The following is a 23474-nucleotide window of genomic DNA, read 5'->3' as shown; positions in this document are numbered from 1 at the left end:
CATCCCTCTTGAACAAATAACCAGGCAAATGTTATTCATACAAGTGTTTGAAATGTTATAATATTTATTAATAATTATTAATTTATTAATAAAAAATATTTAAAATACAATATAAAATTATTGTAAAGAAATTGATTACCCTACACTGAAAGGGATATATATTTTTATGTTTACTTGTATACAAAGTGCTACTAAATTAATCTCGAGCTGTAAGTGATTAAATAATAAACTATTATTTTGTCATAATTATATTAGTGCGTGAAATAGTGAGTGAATAGTAATAATTACCTTAAATAAAGCCTATAAAATGCCCGAAACGTATTTGAAACGCATTGGCACAATGGCAACGTATGAATCAAACGTATGATTCAAAATCTGTCCTGATTTTTCATCCTTTTTTGAAATTTTCAGCCTATTTTTTCCGTTTTTTTTTCTCAATCTATCTTTTTTTTTCAGAAAAATATTGGCATCTCTGATGCGAACAAGAGAGCTGCTGGCTCTAGAGCGCTCTCTCTCTCTCTCTGGAGCCTGGAGCCTGCTCTAGAGCTAGCCCGAAAAAATCGTGTGCAAAAAAATCGTATGGTGTTACGCATCTTATTATTCTAGTATCTTTGGTATAACACCTTTTGCAAACTTCAAGAATGGGGACTGACCTGACCTCTGCAGGAGCTTTTTGGCATTACTGGAGCGGTTTTCGCGTGGCCAACAATTCCGAAAAGTTCCTGGCACAAAGCTTATAGCGTGCTCAACCAGGAGAGTTCGCTGTGGGAGCACCCCGAAGCTCGCCGTTTGCCGAAAGCTCCAGCTCCGCATGCTCCGGTAGCATTGAACCCCTGTGTGAAAGCTCCGCCTGAAAACCCACCCCCATTACAGTGGGCACTCACCTCCATCGTTGTGTGTGTGCTGGCATGCCGCTGAGAGCGGTTCTCGCTTTTTTGTGACACAAAGAGGAGTGTCATGCAGCATAAATTTCATACAAATTCCGCACACTCGCAACGCGTCGCAGATACTTTTCGGCAAAGTTTTCCGCAGGAAAAAGCCAGTGTAAATAATTAAAAAAAAAGAAAGGAAAACAGAAAAAATGGGCGACAGTTCCTCTTAGTTATTAACAAATTGGTGTAAATAAGTTGGTGTATTCGTTAAACGGTAAATGATAGTGTTTTTATTTGATGGAATGGCCAAATGCGCCCAAGTGGTCAAGTGAGATAAATCAAACAAGTTTCTTTGGGGCGAAATAAAACGGATAGCGGCCAGCCGAAAATCGCAATGGGGAATGGAAATTAAATGAAAATCCGGCAATCATAAATAAAACATAAATTATGTTTCGCTGCCAGTTGGCGGCAACAAAAATAAAATAATCAAAAAAAAAGAAGGGAAGATGTGAACCAAGCGGATATATTTTGATTTTTTTTTATAAATAGAAAAATCAATTTCTCTCTCTCTGTGGCGCTCTCTCTCTCTCTCTCTCTCTGTCTCTCTCTTTTTTGGCGCGCGCCTGTCTGTGTCCGTCTTCCCCCAAAATGGGCGCATGTGTGCGTGTGCTCCGTGTGCTTGGTGTGCGTGTGGTGGTGCGGTGTGTCTCCCGTGTCGGTGTCTATTATAATATCCAGTGAGCAAAAGCGAGTGGCCGAGTGCTCTCGCTCTTTCTGCGAATAATTGAATATAATTCAAGTGTTTTTGTTGCACACTATTTGTTGTGCTTATTATCGTTATTATTTGTTTAAATTACCAACGACAACATAAACAACAACAACAACAGCAGCAGCAAAAACACCACGCGCGCGATTAGTTGAACAAAGTGGGTGCCACCTTCAAAGGCATCGAAAACATCAACAACACAGAAAAGGCTCTCAAGGAGAGCGATTGGCGTAGTGCTGCTGCAGCCCTGGTCAGAAAACCCTTTTATGGGTTTGTCCTGTTTACAAATTGACGCTGCAAATTGAATTTATAGCACGGCTGAAACAAGTGGTTGAGTGCCAGCCAGGGACCCACTTAATTTCCGTTACAGTCCCCAAAAAACCGAAGACAAGTAGATGAGGGAAATGCCACTACAGTGAAGCATCGTGCAGGGCAATTAAGCTGAACTTAAACCTTGTCACATTAAATAATGCTATTACCAATTAAAACTCTTTCTTTAAACAAATTTTTCAATTAAATTTGCCAGAAGTTTTTAGAACCCTCAGTAAATTTAATTTCCTATATGTACTGACTCATTTAAGAATATATAAATAAAAACTAAAATGATTAAATAATAATATGAAAAATATTCAAAAATTGTTGACTGATCCTTAAAAATTAAAAAGCATTAGTATTATTTTTTGATTGAATACTAATATTAAATATTAAAGGATTATTAAAGAAATTGCAACTAATGGCTCGTTCTACTCTTGCTATCAATTTTAAAGTAATCCACTAATTAAGTACTTGACTTCACTCGAATTAGCCAAGTTGTCCTGTATTTGGTTTGAACTGGAAATAGGTGGCTGGCTGAGTGGGTGGCATGGGTGGTATTTTCCCTAAGAAAAACTCACGCACAAATGTATTCCCCCCCTTCGAGGAGCATTTGTTGCTGCTACCTCAATCTTGCGAAATTGACAACGGCATCAGTCGCAGCGGCAGCCACAACAGCAAATCAAATAAATTAAATTTACACACATAGTTAAATTAGTGAAAATTGAATAAAACAGAAGAAAGAATAGACGACAAACGTAAATAAAAGAAGGAGAGGTGAAGCAGGCGTGAAGAGTGGCGCGAGTGGCAGACAGAGCGGGAGAGCAACGTGTCGAGCAACAAATTAATAATACAACAAAAACACGGCAGATAAATACAAAAAAAAAAAACCAACACAAATTGAAAACAACAACAACAGCAGCAGTAGCAGCAGCGGCAGCAGCGATTCTGGATTTCTAGAGGCAGCGGCACATTCAAAAGATGGGCTGTGGACAGAGCAAGATACATTTGTATCCCAGGAAATCGAAGAGTAAAGCGAACGGCAAGAAAGGAGGACATGGTGAGTAGTCGAAATGGGAGTGTATCCTTGGGGCAACTGACTTCATGAGATCCCATATACGGTGCACAGAACGAAAATGTCGTAGAGTGCCATTAAAAGCTAGCAACCTAAAGGTATCAATCTAAAAGTTTCTAAAGGTTTTCAAATATTTTTAATAGGAATTTATGTTATTTATATCGTGAAGAACCAGTAATGCTCGATGAATTGATCTACGCAAATTTCACAGCTTAGTATATCACCATTTTACCTATAGATTTTATGTTATTCTTGTTTTGCGTATTAGAATTGATATTGTTTTGCTACATTTTTATATCGCCGATCATTTGGAATGATCTACAAAATCGTTTGAGCATTTTCTTCTGTGTAGAGCGAGGGAAATTGGGAAAACGCCGAGGAAAAAGTATTGCCTCGCACAACAAAAGCTTACACGCATGACGACATCAATTTGCCTCCAGCTGTGTGTGTGTGTGTGCGTCCGTGTTTCCGTGCAGTCTCTGTGTGTACGTGTGTGTGTGTGAGCCACCTGTTTCCACACAATGAGGACATCATTGATTAATATGTCACCAGCAGTGAAAAAAGGGGCAGCGCAGGGGAAGTTGAAAGGAGAAGCCCAGTTTTAAGGCCATGCATTCACCAAAGTAATAAAGGCCTACATTTTAAAGCCCACAGCATTGTCTATATATACACCAAAACACACACACACACACACACACACACACTAGCCAGTGTTTGCGCTTAAGTTTATAAGAATGTAAAAACCTAGCCTACATGCCAAACTTTTGACTATGCCCAACCCCGCTCTTTTGTGGCTGTCAATGTGTGCGTGTTGCCTTGCTTTTTTATTCCATTTTGTGTGTATAATTAACTGCTAAAAAGGCAACTTGTTGTTGCAGTGGGCGCCGCTTCAAGGGGCGTGGCCAGCCCCCCCAGGCACCGTAAGTTTGTATCGCTGTGTGTGTGGGCAAAAGGGTTAAAGCTAAAAAAGTATAGCATACACAAAGGCGCCATTGTGCCATAAACGACCCAAATATTTCGAAGGCGCCCAAGCTTTACTCTCGGTCCTAGATTAATTATTCATAATACTCGGCTCTCGCTTTTCCGAATTTGCATTAAGATGCATAGCGGCTTTTAATTAAATTTATGGGTAGCAAGGCCACTTCAAAGAAAGGCCCAAGAAAATATTACGTATACGCAGGTCAAGCCGAATCATGGATTAGCAAACAGCTTGTTGTTTACACCAAAAAATGTTTAATGAAATGTTCTATGTTCTGTTTCTAAGGCGGATAGTTAGTTCTGCAGAGTGTTCACATGCCCAGGCCCTAGCGTAATTTTTACAAGTGTTTTCTAAGAATTTTTCTCGACTGCGCCCCTTCGCACAAAAGTTGCCACACTTGGCTTATTGCAAAACTTTTGCCACTCCATGGCACTCGCGAAATTGCCCACTCAACTTGACTAATGCTCGAAACTCTTCTTTGGCATTATCCATTTGTTTGTCCATTTGGCAGCCGACTCAGATGCCGAAACGGACGAGGACGAAGGCCACATCGAGGATGCCGAGAAGGCACAGCAGCGCGAACGCGAGAAGCACGACGAGAGCGAGGAGCTAAGCAATAAGGACATCCAGGAAAGCGACGAGGACGTGGCCGTCTCCCTGCTGCGCGCCAAGAACCTGTCGCTGCTGCAAAGCCAGTAAGTCAGCCCACCGACCACATAACCGAAAATGAACACCTCACTTTTCCAGGGAAATATCATCTAGCCAACAGAACTTCTTCCGCATGCTGGACAAGAAGATCGATGAGGTGAGTATCCGCTTAGTGATGCCCAAACAGATGGTACCTTAAATCTGGGGGGTTCCCATAGTTTCAGTCCACTAAATTAGTTTATTACAATCACTTGTTGACTATAAAGTACAGAAAACAGTCGCTGTTTCCATAAACACCAAGCAAGAAATTCCAAAAATTGAAATTCATTGACCCCAAATACGCAATATACGAAGCATGAAATTTAAATCAGAAAAAAACACATATATTTTAAAAGCTTTATAATATAATCCCAACGAAAGTAAAAGAAGAGCAGCATTTTGTGAACGTGAAAATGGGTGCAAATAGTCATAATATTGATTTGTAATGGGCTGTTTCATGATAATAAACAAATGGCTTGTTGGCCAAAGATCAATATATAAGTGTGCTAAGTATTTGGCCACGCCAAATCGAAAGACCAAAACAATTGGTTTTACGGCCCCATATTTGTTTTCTTTTCGAACAACATGTGAGGAGCCATTAAAATTCGCTTGTTACTTGTAAATTTCACTTCAAAGAGATATGCGAATCTCCTGCGCAGCAAGAAACGCTACGAGGATTCATTCGTCTACTCAATTAAACATTTAAACAATTAAACAATTAAACAATTACAACACGTTTATTTTAGGGTCCCGACTACGACTCGGCCAGCGAAACGGAGATCGCATTGGAGGAGGCCCGCCTAAACGCCCTGCGTCAACATTGGGAGTCCGCCAGCATCACGGCCTCCATCTGCTCCTCGGCCAGCCGCTCGCTGCAGACGACGCCCATCCGCCAGGTGCAGGTGCCACTGAAGCAGCCACCACGTGGCGCCGGCCTGCTGCTCCAGCCTTCCAGCGCGTCGGCGGTCACCGCCTCCTCCTCCTCGACGATAGTCGCGCTGCCCACGACGGAGTATCTACCTCAGCATGTGTTGACGGGACGGCAAGTGGTGCAGCAGCAGCAACAGCAGCAGCAGCAACAGGCGGCAGTGCTCTACCAGCAGCAGCAGCAACTAATCCTGCTGCCCCAGTTGGATCCTAATGTTGTCAACACGTCCACGGCAGCAGCAGCGGCACAGCTCGTGCAGTTGCAGCAGCAGCACCAACAGCAGCAGCAGCAGCTACAGCAGCAACAGCAGCAGCAGCAGCTACAGCAGCAACAGCAGCTGCAGCAGCAACAGCAGCTGCAACAGCAACAGCAGCTGCAACTCAATCAGCAGCAGCAGCAACTCTACCAGCAGCAACAGCAATACCTGCTGACCCTTCCCGCCGGATCAAAGCCACAGAGCGTGAGTCCAAAGCGCCTCATCTATGGTGGCCCCGCTGCAACCACTCTCCTCTGTGCAACTGGGTGAGTTCAGCTATCTGGCGTCTGTCCACAGTATATATATGAATATGCAATATTTGGTATGCGTTTCAGTATCAAATGCAACGCCCCCGAAACTTACGAACCGCCAACCGCTCCACACAGCCAAATCCAGCAGCAACAGCCGCCGCCTCCTCCGCCGGGCGCCTACTACGGCGAGATGATGCACGGCGTCCAGGTGAGTGATCCCGAATGCAGCTATCCATGGGGCAAACGCGTATTCCTCGGATTATGCTGCTACCGCCTGAAGAATTCGCGCTCATGAACAACTAGCTCTGAATGTCTAAAATCGTGACTGATATCCTATGTGTTACTAAACATGTGTATTTACTTGACAGCCCGCTCCAGCGGCGGAATACAAGTTCCCGCCAGCCATCAGTGTGCAGCGACTGGCGCCGCAAGTGCAGCGGCAGCTGCGCGAGACGCAGGAACTCATAAAAGACTCGTGCCCGCAGCTGTATGCGGCGGGCTATGGCAGCCCAGGACCACCGATACGCAATCCCAGCAGGAATCCCACTAGAACTAGACCCACCCTGGAGACGCAGTTCTCGCAGGAACTATCGTGATATCTATATATGTAAACAGCCAGCAGACGAAGGATGCACCCACGTTCACACACACCACACCACACACACAGTTGGAGAGGCCAACTGCAGCCAAAGAGGAAAGCTAAAATTAACCAAAATTATCCAAATACGAACCCCGTAACAAACACACAAAGAACAAAAAAAAAACGAAGAAAAAGCTAAAAAAAAAACTAAAACCGAAAAGAAACAAACTCCAAAATGGAAGAAGCAAATCAATTAAGAAATTGTAAAACTGCACTCAATGTTTCAGACCCTCAGAAATCCCAGTGGCGGGCAGATGGAGCCGCCCCAAATTGCGTACTACTTACCACAAACAAGACGAGCAACTACTATACATACCTATGCGGAGCAACAAATAAAGCATTAAACTACAAAGATATTCAAGAGGCAGCCAAAGAACCGATGCGTAGGATAGGCACATAGGGACACAGCGAGTTGGATCCGAAGGCGCAAGGTACATAGATTTAGGAATCGAGTATAGCGTTATAAGGCGATATATATATGCAAATGCCACAAAGAAGATGCGGATCCGGATGCGGATGCAGAAGCGGATGCGAACGCGAATGCGGAGTAGGAGGTGTTAGAGCCCGAAAAAAGCAAACACAAATCATACAAAGTAAATAATATAAAATGTAACAAACAAATGACTTCTACATTCTCACGCAAATTTTGTTAGTCATAAATCTCATGGTGTAATTTTTTAACAAACAAATATTTTTCGTCAAATTCTCGAAATGGTGTAACGTTGATGATGGATAGATGATGATAGAATGTTCGTTGGATATGCAATTAACGGATGAAGCTGTCTAGTAATATTTGTATAATTTAGTTCTATTTATTATTATGATAATTTTCGATGTATGATAGTTTTTCTTATATGGATATATATATATACACATATATATATTTAAAAATGGAAAATAAAAGCAAATCAATTAAGTTTAACGGCTCAGCGACTTCCCTTTCAGCGGCAATAATTTATAACGCACAGTTGAACTTCTAATTAATTCCTTTATTCATATCTTGTTATCAATTCATACTTATGGGCTGACATAAAATGGAATTGCATTTCATATTTCTGAAAGTATTTAGATGTTTTATTGTTTTTGTGTGTGAAAGTTGTTATTGTGTGAAAAGTATCCAGCTATGCAATTCATTGGACTAGTCACATAATATGGTTTAAGATGACATAATAATACGCATTTGATTCCACGAAATTGACATTGTTTCTTATGTGTACATGTGTCCGATAGTGTGAAAGATGTGCGGGAGAGCTTTCCCATTTAGTGTTCCATCGTAATCCGATTGTATCTAATCTCTTTTGGCTTGGGTTTGTTTGGAGCATTGCAAACATTTCCTTTGCAGTGTATGAATAGATAGGTACAATATTCGAGAATTGTATAAAGAAATCAAATACGCCCAGGGCTCTGGAAAGATAAATGCCAACAACATCGATGATCGGCACTCGAATGCCCTAACAATTTGACTAAACCAAAAGCTTATCAACTAAATGTGTTTTTTTTTTGGGAGGGGTGTGAAGAAAGATATTAATCAAATTAAAAGCGTATTTGATTCCAGATTAAACCATATTATATAGCTACGATGTGGGCGGAGGAGATCTACACGATACGCACATCACCGACGCTCATCTAACATCTTCCCTATGAAGTCTCTGGACTTGTGATCGTGGCCTGTGTACAATTAATCGGGTGGGTGTACGGATGTGCGTGTAATGTTCGTGTGGGGAAAGGAAATTACAGTAGAGCTGATCTACAATTTGGTAGCCTCTATCGAGCTGCAGAGCCTTTAGTTCTGCACAGGCAGTGGGGGCGGCGGATAGGCAAAGATATCGCCCCCATTCGCCATCATATAGGGTGCCGCCTGCGTGGGCACTGCATACTGGGCGCGGTAAGAGTTGGCCACCGCAGCAGCTCCTCCGTTCAGCGACACGGTTGCCATGCTGGAGGACATCGACGAGTACTGGCCATAAGCCTGTGGCTGTTGCAATTGCTGCTGCTGCTGCTGCTGTTGCTGCTGTTGCTGGGGAGTCTGCAACTGTTGTTGCTGCTGCTGCTGTTGCTGCTGGGCCGCCGCCGCCTGCTGCTGCTGGTTCATCGCTGGTGGTGGCATGTTGGCAAAGTTCATGTTGTACGGCGAGAAGCGGGAACGCTTCTGATCGTTTATGTAGTTCGCAGCCGTTATCGCCGATTGCAATGCAGCATCGGGCAGTAGGTGTAGCTGCTGGGCAGCCTGCGACTGTTGCTGCTGGTGTTGTGCCTGCGGCGGTCCAGATCCCGGACCATTCTGTGCCTTGTTGGGCTCGAAGCAAGCGGCATTGGGATTAAAGCGCGAGAAGTGCACACCGCCGTTCTGTTGCTGCTGTTGCTGCTGACCCTGGTAGCCACCGCCTCCCTGGCCACGGTAGCCGCCCTGTCCGCCCTGATTTGGCGGAGAGGTGCGTGGCTTCTGATCGAATCGTGGTGGCCCGCCAGCGGTGCCGCCGTTGAAGGAATTGCGATTCATGCTGGCACCGGGTCCATTGTTGTTGCGGTAGTTGTTGCCGCCATTGTATCCACCGCCCATCTGTGGGTTGCGGCCCTGATAGCCATTGCCGCCACGATAGCCGCCACCCATGCCGCCACCGCGCTTGTTGTAGCCTCCGCTCATGGCCATGTTCATCAGTTTGGGATTGATGGTCTGCAAACGGAGTACGGAGGTGAGTAAGTTTGCTACCTTTAGGCTTGCAAGCAAATGGGAGAACTCACCTGGTTGGCCTCGCGCAGCACCTGAATCAAGTCGTTGGCCTTGTTGGCGTTGGAATGAGTGAACAAGGTGTAGGCCGTGCCGGTGTTATTGGATCGTCCTGTACGTCCAATGCGATGTACGTAGTCCTCCGAGTTCGAAGGATAATCATAGTTGATCACAAACTTGACATCGTCAACGTCTGTTTCATTTCAATTATATTTTTCATTTCGAATTTGAAAATTGAAGAATGTGAAAAGAAGCGTTAAAATTATCGAATCGAACCAATGCGTCGAAAATAGGAATCTTTCTCAATACTCAAGAAACTATTCAACAAAAACGAAAACTTATTTGTGTGCTTGTGTGAGTGGTGTCCGTTTCTGTATTGGTGTGAGTGTGAGTGTTCGTGTCGTTGTAGTGGTGGTGTTGGTGATGTCGGTGCGATCATTTGTTTTCTTGTAAAGTTTGTTAACAGAACTTAAAATATATTTTTGATCGAATTGTCGAATGAATTTTGTCGTTTGGTAGGTAGATCGGTTACAATTTTTTCTTTGGTATGTTTTTTTTGTACTTTGAACAAAAATTTCGCCATCAATACTATTAGCGTATATAATTAACTATACATCTTTGGCAAATAGACATATGTTTTTTTTATACTGCAGAAATGTGGACCTCGACCTTTTCTTCTCATCATACTTTCATATCATTTTTGAATACACAAATCGTAATATAAATGTTTAAGCTTAATGCATACAAGAGACGGCTTGATTAAAATTAACATTATAAATAAGAGAGATACATATATATAAGTAAATGAATGATCGAAGCTTATGATAGAGGGTGCCTTTGGTTTAAAATCAAGATACAATGATGGAAAGGAGGGAACGAGGGTGCGGACATATTGCTATGATTAGGAAGAAATAAATTAGCCTAGTACTTACCCTGGCGCTCTAGGGTTAAAATATGGGATTAGAATTACGAATAGGCTTACGAACAAGAGTCCCTGGAGATCCTGTCCTCGCAACTGGGCCGTGATGATGGAGATCCCACGGATCTCCGCAATGCTAGAAACTTATAACTCAACCCTCAACTTGTATATATAGCTTTTCTCTTTAACTGCTTTGTGTATATAACTTTTTAACTTTAAACGGTATTTTTTTAGTTTTCTTTTCGTTTTTTTGTCTTGTTTTGCCATTTGAAAAATCGAAGTCCATTTCATAAAGTGCTGATGATATTTTTGTTCACACACAAATTTAGGTATTATACATAGAGTAAGGAGCGACGTAATATAGTATATTAAGTACTTTATGATACATAAATAAGCTACAGAAAATTATCATCAGTCAACAAATTCTTGGGCCGCAAAATGTAGCAATTACTCAACACATTAGTTACTTCACATTGTTCTATAAACTAAAAAAAAAAACAACTTAAAAGATATGTATAGTTTTAAGGCATAGTTTAATCGCCTTGGATTAAAGGTTAATTTTTTAGGGTGCACTGAGACTATTTACTTAGGATTTTTGTATTTTTTTTGTTTAGATTATTTTGCTGGCCATTGACTCCTTGACTGACAGTAAATTGCTTTTTACAATTAAGTTACTCAAAATGTGATTGACGAGACACAACTAAAAACTATGAGCAAGAGAGCAACAAACAAACTAAAAGTAACAACATCGTATAACCAGCAATGCATGGAGAACAAACACATTCCCCTCATTATTTGAGCCCACACCTTTTCTTCGGATTTGTAGAATCATTCAGCAAACTAAAGGGTTCAAGTTAGAGTTAGTGGTTCACCCGGCATCGAACCACTCAAAAATGATTGAAAAATAATAAATAGCAATTTCTTGGCTGTTAAGAGATTCAAACATGCAATTCAAAAAATACAAGCGGTCCTTTCCGGTTTTCACGTTTACCAAATTACATTCTTTGATAGAGTTTAACCAGCTTTAAGCTAGTTAACTTCGCCTTAACTTAACTACCCGCCAGGCAAATTCACATTTTTCGAACATTTTTTTTTAAATTTAAGAAATACCCCAGTTAATTTTAGACTAAGCTAGGCGAAGATGAGCTCTTTTAGTTACTGTTTACCCAACTTAATCAAATCAATATGAATACAAACAAAAGAAAAACTGCATCCAACTATTAATATTTACACACTGAAAATAGCGAGAATTCCAACTATGAACCCCTGGAATCGTGCGCTTTCAGCTCAAATCGAGACTCAAACTTGTGAAATCCGGAACAGACCCGAAACGAAAAACCTCCAAAGTTCTGGAAACAGAGCGGAAGGAAGAGCGAAGAGGCTGGGCGGTGTTGGCCGATTCATCGCTGACGGATCGCTGAGACCAGACGAACCAGGAAGGCGTCGACGACGAATCACAAAATAATGAATGAAACCCCACGGGATGCTGATTGATCCACAGGCAACAATTGCTTGGTTACGGAGAGAAAAAACGGAAGTTGGCCTCATTGAGGCCCCACAAAGGCTACGTATACTCACCGAGTCCGCGGGCAGCCACATCGGTGGCCACCAGAATCGAGTGACGGCCATTGCGGAAGCTCGAGAGCACAAAGTCGCGCTCCTGCTGCGACTTATCGCCGTGAATGGCACATGCACGCCAGCCCTGACGGGAGATATTGCGCGTGATCTCGTCCACACGTTTCTTGGTCTCCACGAAAATGATGGTCTTTGTCTCGTTCTCCGCCGAGATGTCCGTAAGCAGCTTGATCAGCTTCATCAACTTCTCATTCTCATCGCACACGTCCACGATCTGCAGGATGTTGTGATTGGCGCTCAGCGAAAGCGAACCAATGTTCACCTGTATATAGTTATTAAGGAACTCCTCGGCCAGCTGGCGCACCTCTTTGGGCCAGGTGGCGGACCACATCAGTACCTGACGGTCCGGGCGGATCTGCTGCATGATCTTTCTGATCTGGGGCTCGAAGCCCATGTCAAGCATACGATCGGCCTCGTCCAGCACCAGATAGGTGCATCTCTTCAAGGAGGTGGTGCCTCGCTCGAGGAAATCAATCAGACGACCAGGTGTGGCAATCACAATCTCTACGCCGCGCTCCAAATCCCTAGCCTGCTGTCCCTTGGGCGCTCCCCCAAAGATGCAAGTGTTGCGCACATGCGTATTGCTGCCAAACTCGATGGCCACCTGCTGGATCTGCTGGGCCAGCTCCCGAGTGGGAGCCAGTACCAGGGCGATGGGTCCATCACCACGCTCCAGGCGCGGCTGGTTATTGATGTGCACCACCGCTGGCAGAACATAGGCCAGGGTCTTGCCCGATCCGGTCTGGGCCACGCCCACCAGATCCCGTCCACTCAAAGCAATGGGCCAACCCTGGGCTTGAATGGCCGTTGGCTTGGCGAAACCCTGCTTACGTATCTCGTTCATCACGTAATCGGGAAAGCCGCCCTCCTCGAATTCAATACTGGGTGTGGGCACCTGATCGCCCTTAATGGTGATCTCATTGCTGGTGAGGAAGGTCTCTGTTTCACCGGCTGTTCTGGCCAGCACCGAATCGCACGGCTTGTAAAAGTTCTTGCGGAATGGCGTGAGATTCACCTCGGACCAAACTATCTTGGGCAAGTGGGCGCCGTGATTGGAAGAGCGCTGGCCGCCGTTCTGACCACCAAATCCATCCTGATTGCGGGGTCCTCCGGGTCCCATGCCAGGACCTCCAACGTTCATACGTCGCTGGCCTCCATTGGCGGGTCCGTGACCATTGAAACCTGGATATGGAGCGGAGCGATTGCGCTGGAACATGCCAGCTCCACCGGGTCCGCCCCCGGGAGCACCACCGCCCATGCGATTGGGCACCATACCGCCGGCTAGGCCACCAGCTCCTCCTCCGCCGCCGCCTCCGTAGGCGTTCAACTGTCCGTTGTACCTGCAACGAGCGTATTGCGCCATGAAATTAGAATTTTGAGCCTTTTAATGCGTTGCCAAAATGTTGAAATTTACACGAAACGATCTTTTTTTATGTAATTTTCATTTTTTACTGCCATTTTGAATTTATTGATTTTCGACACTCGGCCCCTGGCCGCATGGTAGCTCGAATTTTGGCCTAAAATATGTGGATTTATGTTTCTGTACTCACATGTTCATTGCTGCTGTGCTGTAAGTGGAAATATAGCTGGCCAAATAATAGTTTTTTCGGTCACTTTTCACAATTTTTCACTCCACAATTTTTTTTTGCTTCTACGTCGTCAATAGAGCTGTGGAAAAAATCGGTGTTAATATCGATTGGTTCGATTGGTTGAGTTTTCTGGAAACATCGATTGAGTTTTCCAGGGCCGATGACAAATGTAAAGGAAGCAATGACAAAATATTTGTTTTCAATTGCCAAACACTATATTATTATTTATAAATTATTATTTTGAATATATTTAACACTTTTAATTACTGAAAAGATATCGTATAATATTTCGCTTGAGCCCTACGCAGGTTTCTTTGTTATTCGTGTTAGTGCTCTAACCAGTATTTTGTTAAGACGTCGCCGGTAATTAACTGCGGAACTATTAATTTGTTAAACAAAACAATAAGAACTCCGTCTGACAGTAACTGTCTGAACTTATCGGGCTCAAAGAACTTCGATAAAAGTCGTTTGCAAAGGTAATGTGACCAAGTTTTACCCCTGCCCAAATACCGAAATGTGACCAGAAATGGGAATGCTACAGTGATCACTCCCAGTAGTTGACTTGTAATTTACAATCTGTTAAGTAATAACTAATGAAAAAGGTTGTAATGTTGCAGTTCAATTAAACCATGTTTATATGTAGACTCCCCAAATTGTTCAAGTATTTTTGCCTGCGATTAAAAGAGAGCAACAAAACGAGTCCTATTGGGTTCGCCTAATCGAAGCTCTGCCGTACTTCTTAAGGTAAACAAACATGGCTCAAACTAGCGATTCTTGATTATCAAATTCAGTTTACAGACGCATTTTATAGCAATGCGCACCAGTTACAAGAAAAACAGACCCTTCGACTTCAAGCTAATTGATCTGGTGGAACCAAATCCGGTGCTCTACAAGAGATCAGGGCTCTCGAACTACGACGCCATGAAGGCGAAAACTGATATTTGGGCTCGCATAGCCGAGATGATGGGCTGCGATGGTAAGCCAGCTCATTAATGCATTGGTTATGACCATATAAAGTAACACTCTTCCTAGTGGACTTCTGCCTGATGCGCTGGAACAATCTGCACTATCAGTTTCGCAAGGAGTTTCGCCGGGCGGACACCAGTGGATCCACCTGGCCGTACTTGGAACGCCTCCGATTTCTGGCCGAGATACAGCCGCCCTCGAAAATCAAAACCAAACCCAAAGTAAGGGACTCCACGGGCAAACCAGAGGCGACCATCCAAGCAGAAACTCCTGTGCAGTTCCTGTGGGAAACCTATGAGGATGGGGATGTGCCACAGCAGTCCAGTACCTTTATCATCGAGGAGATCATCGAGGAGCCTAGCGAACAGATCATCCAGGAGGAAATCATCTACGAGGAACAAGAGCCAGCTGAGATACTCTCCCCCAGAAGCAGCTTTCTCCAGATGGACCAAGTACTGGCCCAACTAAGGGAACCACAGAGGAGACGGGCAGAGCGGAGGATTACAGCATTTCTGCTCAAGTGTCAGCTGCGTGCCCTGAGTAATCAGTCCGTGGAGGATCTGAACATTTAGCTTTCCGTTTACATACTCACAACTTTATTTTAAAAACAGAATATAACTAAGATTAAACCTTGCACTTGTCCAAATCCAACCATGCTACTTTCGGCTTGACAATGAACTGATCGCGCGGCAAGCTATCCAGCATACTGGCCTGCTGGCGGACGTACTTCACCAGTCGCTCCATCTGCGCGTAATCGTCGCAGTTCATCTCGAAGAAGCGGCGCCACAAGGCGCAGGCCAGGACCCGATCGTCGGACATAATGCCCTCGTCGTAGGCGATTAAAGCGGCTTGGAATTGCTCGGATAACGTCTCGATCTGCTGACGGGTGCGGGAGGGATTGTGAGCCTGTTGGGCAAGACAGCATGCAGAGTATAAAGAATAAAGCCAACTAAGGATGAACTCGAGTAAAACCTACTCCCAATTTCTTGGCGCGTGTGTTGACATCACCCCACATGGCCTCCACAATGCAGTTGCGCAGGAAGCGTCCATCCTCGCCCGTTTCGGAGCCCTCGGCCATGGAGCGCATTAGGAGCAGCCAAACGTGCAGTTCGGTGACCAGAAACCAGGAGTTGAAGGTATTGGGCAGATTGAAGTCGCGGAAGAAGGCCACATAGTTGATCTTGTCGGCAACGCTTTCGTACAGCAGATGACTGGTTACCTTGAGGCGCTGAAAATGGATTACTAAGCTGAATATCAAGCATATTGGGTATAAGTATCATTCACCTACCGCCTTTGTGTTCGGTGTGAAGCCCACTTTGTTGAGCACTCTCTTCAGGATTCCACCTTCTGTGGCTGCTGCTGCGCCTGGTTTCGTTTTATTGGCATTGTCCACCACGCCGGTGGATGAACACAAGCGGCAGGGCTGCTCCAGTGTGCCCAGTATCGCTGGGCTGTGTTTGTAGGTATGTGGTGTTGCCTATAATATGTTTAATTTAAAATTTGTACAGCCGTTTATATAAGAGTTGCAGGCGGTGCATTCGGTGGGCTCTGTTTTGTGTAAATCAAGCATATCCATTGCTTTGAACCTACCCATGTGCTTCTCGCTATGCCGCCGGCCAGTCTTGCAACTGCTCGAGTGCAGTGCATTTTAAAATATTTTTCAAATTTACTAAAACAAAATCGTTTAAAAAATCCAATTGCACGCGACAACAGTCCGAAACAGCTGATCCCAGCAGGGCTGCCAACTCGCGTATAAAGAGAGGCTAACAGTTATTTAATAACAGATGAATAACAGTTATAGTTAAAGATCGTTGTAAGGGAAAGTATATGTTTTCTAGCATATGAAAAGTATAAACACTTACTTAATTTACTCTTACGCTTCAGATTCCCGTTGCTTTAATTCATAAAATCAACAACAGCTTTGTTTCATAAATGGTGTGACCGCCAGATTTTGTGGCCGCTTATAACAGCGCAAAACGGTCATACTGTCAACTTCCAATTAGAAATGTAGATAAATAAGTAAATAGAAATTTTATAACTAAATAATAGAAAGCATGATGCGTTTGGGCAGTCAAATGTGCCGGCAAGTGGCCTATAAAATGCAGACTGTATCCCGATACCCGGGCACCACGAACACACCGAACTTAATCACCCGGAAGATGACACAACAGCGATCGCCGGTGAATTGGACCACCAGCATTCCCAATCAGGCGGCGAAGGACAAGGAAAAGATTGCTCCACTGGGATGGTTCCTCCTGGTGTGTCAAAACTCGCCTCCTTAGCTCCATAAGCCACTAACCATTGTTGCCACCCATTTCCTAGCTTATTCCCGCCACCACATTTGGCTTGGGCTGCTGGCAAGTGAAGCGCAAGATTTGGAAGGAGCAGTTGATCAAGGATCTGGACAAACAGCTCAGCGCGCCGCCTGTGGCGCTACCAGATGAGTAGGTTTGCCAGCATATGCTGCTGTATACACTCCCACTCTAATGTGTGCTTCCGGCAGTCTCAGCGACCTATCCCAAATGGAGTACCGGCTGGTCAAGATCCGAGGACGTTTCCTGCATGACAAGGAGATGCGCATGGGTCCGAGATCGCTCATACGTCCCGATGGCGTCGAAACCCAAGGAGGACTCTTCTCGCAGCGGGACTCGGGCAATGGCTATCTAATAGTAACCCCTTTTCAGCTCGCCGATAGAGAGTGAGTTATACTCAAGAGAAGCTCTTTGAATCATCTTAACTGTCATCAATTCCCTTAGCGACATAGTGCTGGTCAATCGGGGATGGGTGTCCCGCAAGCAAGTGGAGCCGGAAACCCGAGCCTTGGGCCAACAGCCGGCGGAAGTGGAGCTCACGGCCGTGGTGCGCAAAGGAGAGGCCCGTCCCCAGTTCACACCTGACCACAAGGGCAATGTCTACCTCTATCGCGACCTGGCACGCATGTGCGCCTCCACAGGCGCGGCTCCTGTGTTCCTGGATGCCGTGTACGATGCCCAAGCGGCTGCACATGGTCCCATCGGTGGCCAGACACGCGTTACCCTGCGCAACGATCACCTGTCGTACCTGGTGACCTGGTTCAGCCTGTCGGCGGCCACCTCCTTTTTGTGGTACCGCCAAATAGTGAAGAGGATACCCTTCTAAAGAGGCACCATTAGTTGAACGCACTGTTGTTATTTTGGTTATAAAATTTACATGCTCTCGTGTAAATGCTGGTATTTATTGGCCCGCCGCAGGAGATGTTGTCCTGCGTGGACTTATATTGCAACTACCGATCCTCGAGTGGCGGATCGGCAGGGGAATAGGAATATGAATACAAATACGGTTCGAGGGTTTCCCTTTCGGGTGTGCCTAGTTGAATACTTTAACTATTTAAAAACACACTCGTTAGCTTGGGTCGATGTGGGGAAATTATAGTATTGTCTGATCAGTGGGGTATCTAACAAAAAATGCTACGTTTTATAACTTTGTGGTTAAATATTGCCTTCATCGAGTTCAATTAAGTATTACGCTTTCTTATTATATACAGAAATGTTTTAAAAGCTTACTCTCTTTAGAAATTAATATACAATATTCAAGAATTCAACATTTACTTTTCACTTAAAATTCACAAAGTGCGACGATAATTGCTTTCTTGGAAATGATTTCAATGTCCTACTCATACTTCAACTTAAGCAGGCTCAAAGTAATAGTCTAATTGTCCAAGAATGATTAAAAATTGCTTTTGGTCTTAGCTAGTGGCTATCCTCTTAATCGACCCAATCTAACACACACTTAGATACAGAAAAAAATACGCATATTTACAATTTAGTCTCGCAAATACTGGAAATTTCGCCAACTTTAAGTGTGAATGCCACCACCTCCGCCGCCCGACGCGCCTAAAGCTGCGGCACAATGCCCCAGGAGCGGAGCAATCCAGCGCGCTGGTACTTCTTGCCGATGGTCTGGACATGGAAGCCGATCTGCTGCAGTCGCTCGTGGTCGAGGATCTTGCGGCCATCGAAGATGTAAGCCGGCTTCATCATTGATTTGTATATGCGCTCAAAGTCCAGGTCGACAAACTCATCCCATTCCGTGCAGATGACCAACGCATGTGTGGCACGAACTGCGCTGTAGGGATCACTGTGGATCTGCACCGCCTTCTTCACCTTCTCCGGCGATTCCGTGACACTGGGATGCGTGAGGTCGTCAATGATCTGCTCCGGTTCCACCTTAGGATCGTAGATATCCAGTGCGGCGCCCTCCTCCAGTAAAGTTTGGCATACGGTTATGGCGGCCGTTTCGCGCGTATCGCCCGTATTCTTCTTGAAGGCAAAGCCCAAGATCGCTATTCTTTTGTCCGACACCGTGTTGAACAAACTCTCGATGATCTTCTGCGAGAATCGCCGCTTCTGGTACTCGTTCATGTCGATCACCTGCTGCCAGTAGGCGGCCACCTCGGGCAGATTGAGGTTCTCGCAGATGTAGATCAGGTTGAGGATGTCCTTCTGAAAGCAGCTGCCGCCAAAGCCCACGGAGGCCTGCAGGAACTTGGAACCGATGCGAGAGTCCAGACCGACGGCACGCGCCACCTCGGAGACATCTGCTCCGGTGGCCTCGCACACCGCCGACAGCGAATTGATGCTGGAGATTCGCTGGGCCAGGAATGCATTCGCCGCCAGCTTGGACAGCTCGCTGCTCCACGTGTTGGTCGTGAGGATGTTCTGCTTGGGTATCCAGTGCTCGTAGATCCAGGACAGCTTCTCCACCGCTTGGTGACCCTCGGGCGTCTCCTCGCCGCCGATCAGCACGCGATCCGCATTCAGCAGGTCATTGATGGCGGTGCCCTCGGCCAGGAACTCTGGATTGGACAGAATGTCGTAGTGGATGCCCGGCTTCTGGTTCGCCCGGAGTATGTGCATGATGCTCTCCGCCGCCCGCACGGGCACCGTGCTCTTCTCCACCACAATCTTGTTGGACTGGGCGATCTCGGCGATCATCCGCGCTGCACTCTCCACATACTTCAGGTCCGCCGCTCGTCCTGCAGATTGGAAAAGTGGATTAGTAAGTGATCTTTAGTTTGACCATATACGCTTCTGATCTAATTTAAAGTATTGCTCGCTCATCTGAGATGAAGGGGTACAAGAACCTTGATAAGTTAAACATATTGGTTTAATTAACTATAGACGTTGCTTTTTTAATTAATTGTATTTTAGTGATGTTTGATTATCAAACGATTTCTGATTAAACTCAGACTTTACAATGTTTTGTCTCCAAATTAAAAAAACATTTTGCTGTGTTTAATTTTAGAACTTATATTTTCAAGTGTTACCTCATGCTGTAATTATTTATGTCTGCCTTTTAGCTTAGCCATTTTATTGCTATTATATTAAAAAAATCCATGATTTGATAGGATGATTTAATAGCTATATTTTCAAAGCTTATGAACGCAGATGAGCAACAGGTTTCAGCCTTCAAGTTGAATAAATGTTGTAAGTCATAGCATCTGATAATTGCTGTATCTATTGAGTATATTCGATTGTTTATATTTACTTACCCTTGCCATTGCCGCAGGTCTTTGTGGGCGTGTTCACCGAGATGAAGATGAGGTCCGCCTCCTTGATGGCCGTCTCGATGTCCGTGGAGAAGAACAGGTTCACATTGCGACACTTCTTCACCACCTCATCCAAGCCGGGCTGCAGAAGTAAGCAAAGTGTTTCGTTGAAATATTTTGGAAATTATTCAACAAGTTGTTGGCCTAGTTTTCCGCTTTGGCTTTCTCAAATCGTTCCAATCACAGCCCACTCCCAAAGCTGAGCACTTGAGTTGCTCGATAAGATTATAACCCTTCCATAAACATATAAATATATGTACATATATATTGTATCCGATTTCCCATGAAAGCTATCTCTCACTCAACGTGCTTACGTGCTGCAACCGCACTTGGAGTGGTCCACTTTGCGGCGTTTAGTGATTAATTTAGAAACTGCGGGAAAATTGTGCGTCTTCCCATGACTACGCTTATCCAATACTCACACGAATTCTTGATTCATGAGCCAGATTCATTCAGCCCGCCTTGTTTCCGTTCAGATACGATTTGAATGTTCATTGAACTCGTTTCGTGCGCCCAGCCGAATTTGCATACGTATTTACATGGATTTCTCGTCGGGGGGCAGGTGTTAAAAACTGTCTTTTTCTCATTTCGATTGAAAGATACTGCTCTGATACAAACAACAAATCCACATCTATCTAGGAACTTGATAATTACACAGATACGTTAAACAACCAGTCAGATACATATGTATGTTGATCAGGAACATTTGCCAAAAGTTTGATAAGAGTATAGTTGATGGAACAGCGAGTAGAAAAACGTGGCGGGAAAAAATATGTCAAATGATAGTGCGCTAATTGCCAATTGTGCAAATTCCAAACAAGAGGATGTTGTTGACAAGGCCGCCCCGACTTTTCCAGCAAATTGCATTGTAGTACTCCAGGTGTTGGCCATAACTGTTTGCTGATGCTGGTGTTGCAATCTTGGTGAGTGAGTATCAATAATGGGACACTGACTCGCCAGCCTCTAATGCCTCGAATGGGTACAAGTGCACCCAGTGACGACGTTTTGCCCATCTTTAGTATCCATTACCAGCGAGCTCCATTGGGCGGAACTTATCTTGAAAGGTATATTTTCACATCTGTGGGTCCTGGTAAGAACACATTAACCGTCTACCGTGTATCTTACTGATTGGTTTTGAAACTATCTCAAGGGTTACAATAAGAAGACGATAAGCTGGAGCCAAATATACGTGTTTTAAGGAAACATGACAATAGATTAACAATGATAACAATGCAAGCACCAAGCAACAAGAGATTCTACTGCTACTGGGTACAGATCCCAAAATATTGTCAAATGGGAAGCAAAGTCAGTACAAGCGATACTCAGACAGAATAATGGTTGTTTGGCTGATTGTATGTACTTCCACTTGCGCTGTTTCCCCCAGAGATACCGGCTGTTTGACGGGTACGTGGGTAATTGGACAATTTTCAACTAATGTGCGCTCGCGAAACCAAAAGCGCCATGCCCAGCGAGCTTATCTGCATCCGTGACTTTGTTTTTGGCGCAGAACCGATAAGAAGAGTGGCTGGTAGCTTTACAAATGTATGTACATGTAGTGTGTAGTGTGTAGTGTATAGGGAATGGGGGCAGGCGGAAGCCAGAACGGAAATGCGCCAGTAAGGGAGGGGGGAGGAGGAGGAGGAGGAGGAGAATCTGGCCGGGCAATCCGCTTGCACCTTATGGCTTCTCACCTTATGGCTCACTTCACTTGTAGTAACTGGAATTTGGGGCACTGGCGGAGGTACGACAGTGATGGCCACGCAGTCTGGAAAGTAAAATCGATTCCCACGCCGCTTTTCCGTTCCGAATCATATTTCAGCAATCATACGGCTCTGCGTGCTTTTTATGGTTTATTTTGAGTGACTAATGGCCGCAATGCGCGGACTGACCATCGACCTTGTTGTGGGCCAAGTGCGTTAAGCACCTGAAAAGTCTAGTAGAATGCCAAACACGCACCGTTGTTCAGGTGAAGACGGACTACACTGCGCGAAATCGTGTGCGCATCCGCTTGATGCCCAGCTAGCTAGATATCAAATGAATCCAAGTAAATCATGGCAAAGTAACTGTGGAAGTACCTATATATTGATCCCGAAAATCACAACAAACTAAAGGCATAATCTATCTGCAAGCCATGTAGCTATTTGTCCATGGGACTGAATTTTTCAAGATATCTCTGAATAGCTCCGGCATTTTCTATGTGCAGAGGAACTGGTTTACTTTTGTGGAGCGAGGAGTGCGGAGGGACGGGGGATTGGACATGAGCGGTCATCGACGTTTTGGTTTCTGCTCGATGGATCGGGAATTGATTGATGTATTGATGTACTGTTTGTTTAGGATTAGTGGAAGACCCGAAAAGAAGAAAAACACACAAATTGCGTGGCTAAGACGTGAGCACACACACACACACCCACCAGAGCAGCTATCGTTCCCTTTCTCACCCACTGGCCAGCACACACACACATACACACAGTAGCACTTCCCATGTACATACTATACAAGCGAAAAAGAACACGCACGTACGTACCTCGTAAATGGGCAATTTATCCGAATTCCACTGGGCAATCCGCTCGGAGCTCTTGTCCACCAGGGTTATCACGATATCGGGGCATTTGAGCGCCATAACCGCGCAGGTCGGACCACCGACATAACCAGCGCCAATGCAGCAGACCTTCATTTTGTTGCGCACCGCTTTTCGTCGCTCGATTTGTTTTGCTTCGCCGTTCGTCCCTTTCCTCTTCCTGCTGCCCCTTTCAGAGTTTCCCTTTACTTATAGTTCTTGCTGTTGTTTTCTTTCGTTTGCTTTTCCGGCGAGTGCCGCGTGCTGTTCAATCGAGCGGTCGGAGGAATCTGACTTCACGCGGCGGCGGAACGACAATAACTACTACCAATACCGCTTAAAATCCATCCAGTTTGGATGTTTGCAAACAAGAACAACAACAAGGCTGGCCAATAGTAATGCAGAGTGACCGCAGAGCGAGCGGCCCATAACGCCACTGGCCAGCACGGTCACTCTGCGAACTTAAGAATTTTTAAACATTCGTTTTTTAGGATATTAACAATTCACAATACTTATTTGCACTTACTGCTAACTCCTTGTATTTAAATAGGATGCACTTTTATTTTTAAATATTTTGCTTGTTCAATAATGCTTATTAACATGTTTGACGAACATGTTCGGTTCGAACAACGATTCGTTTTATTACATTTTATTTAAATAAATTGTTTTTATATAAAAAGAAGTTTTCAAAAGAGTTATGCGGAATTATTATATTATCATTGATTTT

General features: G+C 44.7%; 6 protein-coding genes across 22 annotated transcripts; 3 read left to right on the top strand and 3 right to left on the bottom strand.

Annotated features, from left to right (window-relative positions):
• Positions 1-869: 869 nt before the first annotated feature.
• On the top strand, positions 870-6926 carry LOC6544720 (putative uncharacterized protein DDB_G0271606). Of its 16 annotated transcripts, none has more exons than XM_026977410.1 (7): positions 870-1146; positions 2688-3010; positions 4516-4699; positions 4752-4809; positions 5438-6141; positions 6211-6334; positions 6495-6926. In XM_026977410.1, exons 2-7 carry the CDS (start codon positions 2932-2934, stop codon positions 6720-6722), a joined length of 1377 nt encoding a protein of 458 aa, XP_026833211.1. In that variant the 5' UTR covers positions 870-1146; positions 2688-2931; the 3' UTR covers positions 6723-6926. The 16 variants fall into 16 exon arrangements, with proteins under 16 accessions (XP_026833211.1, XP_026833205.1, XP_026833200.1 ...); XM_026977404.1 differs by having other exon boundaries at positions 2669-3010; XM_026977399.1 differs by having other exon boundaries at positions 2660-3010.
• An 808-nt stretch (positions 6927-7734) lies between these two features.
• On the bottom strand, positions 7735-14138 carry LOC6544719 (ATP-dependent RNA helicase DBP2). Its single transcript, XM_001971490.3, has 5 exons — positions 13977-14138; positions 13599-13716; positions 11992-13388; positions 9509-9687; positions 7735-9440 (listed from the first exon to the last, which is right to left on the bottom strand). Exons 2-5 carry the CDS (start codon positions 13604-13606, stop codon positions 8550-8552), a joined length of 2475 nt encoding a protein of 824 aa, XP_001971526.1. The 5' UTR covers positions 13607-13716; positions 13977-14138; the 3' UTR covers positions 7735-8549.
• Positions 14065-15239, top strand: LOC6544718. Its single transcript, XM_026977415.1, has 4 exons — positions 14065-14113; positions 14255-14381; positions 14436-14613; positions 14670-15239. The coding sequence occupies exons 3-4, from the start codon at positions 14451-14453 to the stop codon at positions 15173-15175; spliced, it is 669 nt and encodes a 222-aa protein (XP_026833216.1). The 5' UTR covers positions 14065-14113; positions 14255-14381; positions 14436-14450; the 3' UTR covers positions 15176-15239.
• LOC6544717 (ubiquinol-cytochrome-c reductase complex assembly factor 1) lies at positions 15183-16369 on the bottom strand. The gene is made up of 4 exons (XM_001971488.3): positions 16194-16369; positions 15892-16080; positions 15580-15831; positions 15183-15509 (listed from the first exon to the last, which is right to left on the bottom strand). The coding sequence occupies exons 1-4, from the start codon at positions 16248-16250 to the stop codon at positions 15228-15230; spliced, it is 780 nt and encodes a 259-aa protein (XP_001971524.1). The 5' UTR covers positions 16251-16369; the 3' UTR covers positions 15183-15227.
• Positions 16370-16539: 170 nt separating this feature from the next.
• Positions 16540-17804, top strand: LOC6544804 (SURF1-like protein). Its single transcript, XM_001971487.3, has 4 exons — positions 16540-16861; positions 16926-17047; positions 17107-17301; positions 17360-17804. Exons 1-4 carry the CDS (start codon positions 16658-16660, stop codon positions 17739-17741), a joined length of 903 nt encoding a protein of 300 aa, XP_001971523.1. The 5' UTR covers positions 16540-16657; the 3' UTR covers positions 17742-17804.
• Positions 17799-23184, bottom strand: LOC6544803 (UDP-glucose 6-dehydrogenase). 2 transcript variants are annotated; one of them, XM_001971486.3, is made up of 3 exons: positions 22715-23184; positions 20134-20272; positions 17799-19617 (listed from the first exon to the last, which is right to left on the bottom strand). In XM_001971486.3, exons 1-3 carry the CDS (start codon positions 22862-22864, stop codon positions 18476-18478), a joined length of 1431 nt encoding a protein of 476 aa, XP_001971522.1. In that variant the 5' UTR covers positions 22865-23184; the 3' UTR covers positions 17799-18475. The 2 variants fall into 2 exon arrangements, with proteins under 2 accessions (XP_001971522.1, XP_026833199.1); XM_026977398.1 differs by lacking the exon at positions 22715-23184 and adding an exon at positions 20613-20657.
• Positions 23185-23474: the final 290 nt, after the last annotated feature.

Source organism: Drosophila erecta, unplaced genomic scaffold (genome assembly GCF_003286155.1).
Source record: "Drosophila erecta strain 14021-0224.00,06,07 unplaced genomic scaffold, DereRS2 tig00000021-arrow-pilon, whole genome shotgun sequence".
Taxonomy (NCBI): Eukaryota; Metazoa; Arthropoda; class Insecta; order Diptera; family Drosophilidae; genus Drosophila; species Drosophila erecta.
Note: the sequence above shows the minus strand (reverse complement) of the source record. Positions and strands in the feature narration are given on the sequence as shown.

Bases quoted from the DNA above. Each gene is read 5' to 3' on its own strand.
- LOC6544720 (XM_026977410.1), top strand. From the start codon at position 2,932: ATGGGCTGTGGACAGAGCAAGATACATTTGTATCCCAGGAAATCGAAG. The intron at 4,810-5,437 runs GTGAGTATCCGC...CGTTTATTTTAG, and splicing joins TGGACAAGAAGATCGATGAG to GGTCCCGACTACGACTCGGC. The intron at 6,335-6,494 runs GTGAGTGATCCC...TTTACTTGACAG, and splicing joins AGATGATGCACGGCGTCCAG to CCCGCTCCAGCGGCGGAATA.
- LOC6544719 (XM_001971490.3), bottom strand. The intron at 9,688-11,991 runs GTGAGTATACGT...GAAATGAAACAG, and splicing joins TGTGGCTGCCCGCGGACTCG to ACGTTGACGATGTCAAGTTT. The intron at 9,441-9,508 runs GTGAGTTCTCCC...CTCCGTTTGCAG, and splicing joins TGCTGCGCGAGGCCAACCAG to ACCATCAATCCCAAACTGAT.
- LOC6544718 (XM_026977415.1), top strand. From the start codon at position 14,451: ATGCGCACCAGTTACAAGAAAAACAGACCCTTCGACTTCAAGCTAATT. The intron at 14,614-14,669 runs GTAAGCCAGCTC...CACTCTTCCTAG, and splicing joins CGAGATGATGGGCTGCGATG to TGGACTTCTGCCTGATGCGC.
- LOC6544717 (XM_001971488.3), bottom strand. From the start codon at position 16,250: ATGCACTGCACTCGAGCAGTTGCAAGACTGGCCGGCGGCATAGCGAGA. The intron at 16,081-16,193 runs GTAGGTTCAAAG...AACATATTATAG, and splicing joins GCATAGCGAGAAGCACATGG to GCAACACCACATACCTACAA. The intron at 15,832-15,891 runs GTAGGTGAATGA...ATCCATTTTCAG, and splicing joins TCACACCGAACACAAAGGCG to CGCCTCAAGGTAACCAGTCA.
- LOC6544804 (XM_001971487.3), top strand. From the start codon at position 16,658: ATGATGCGTTTGGGCAGTCAAATGTGCCGGCAAGTGGCCTATAAAATG. The intron at 17,048-17,106 runs GTAGGTTTGCCA...TGCTTCCGGCAG, and splicing joins CCTGTGGCGCTACCAGATGA to TCTCAGCGACCTATCCCAAA. The intron at 17,302-17,359 runs GTGAGTTATACT...CAATTCCCTTAG, and splicing joins TTTCAGCTCGCCGATAGAGA to CGACATAGTGCTGGTCAATC.
- LOC6544803 (XM_001971486.3), bottom strand. From the start codon at position 22,864: ATGAAGGTCTGCTGCATTGGCGCTGGTTATGTCGGTGGTCCGACCTGC. The intron at 20,273-22,714 runs GTACGTACGTGC...TTACTTCTGCAG, and splicing joins ATAAATTGCCCATTTACGAG to CCCGGCTTGGATGAGGTGGT. The intron at 19,618-20,133 runs GTAAGTAAATAT...TCCAATCTGCAG, and splicing joins GACCTGCGGCAATGGCAAGG to GACGAGCGGCGGACCTGAAG.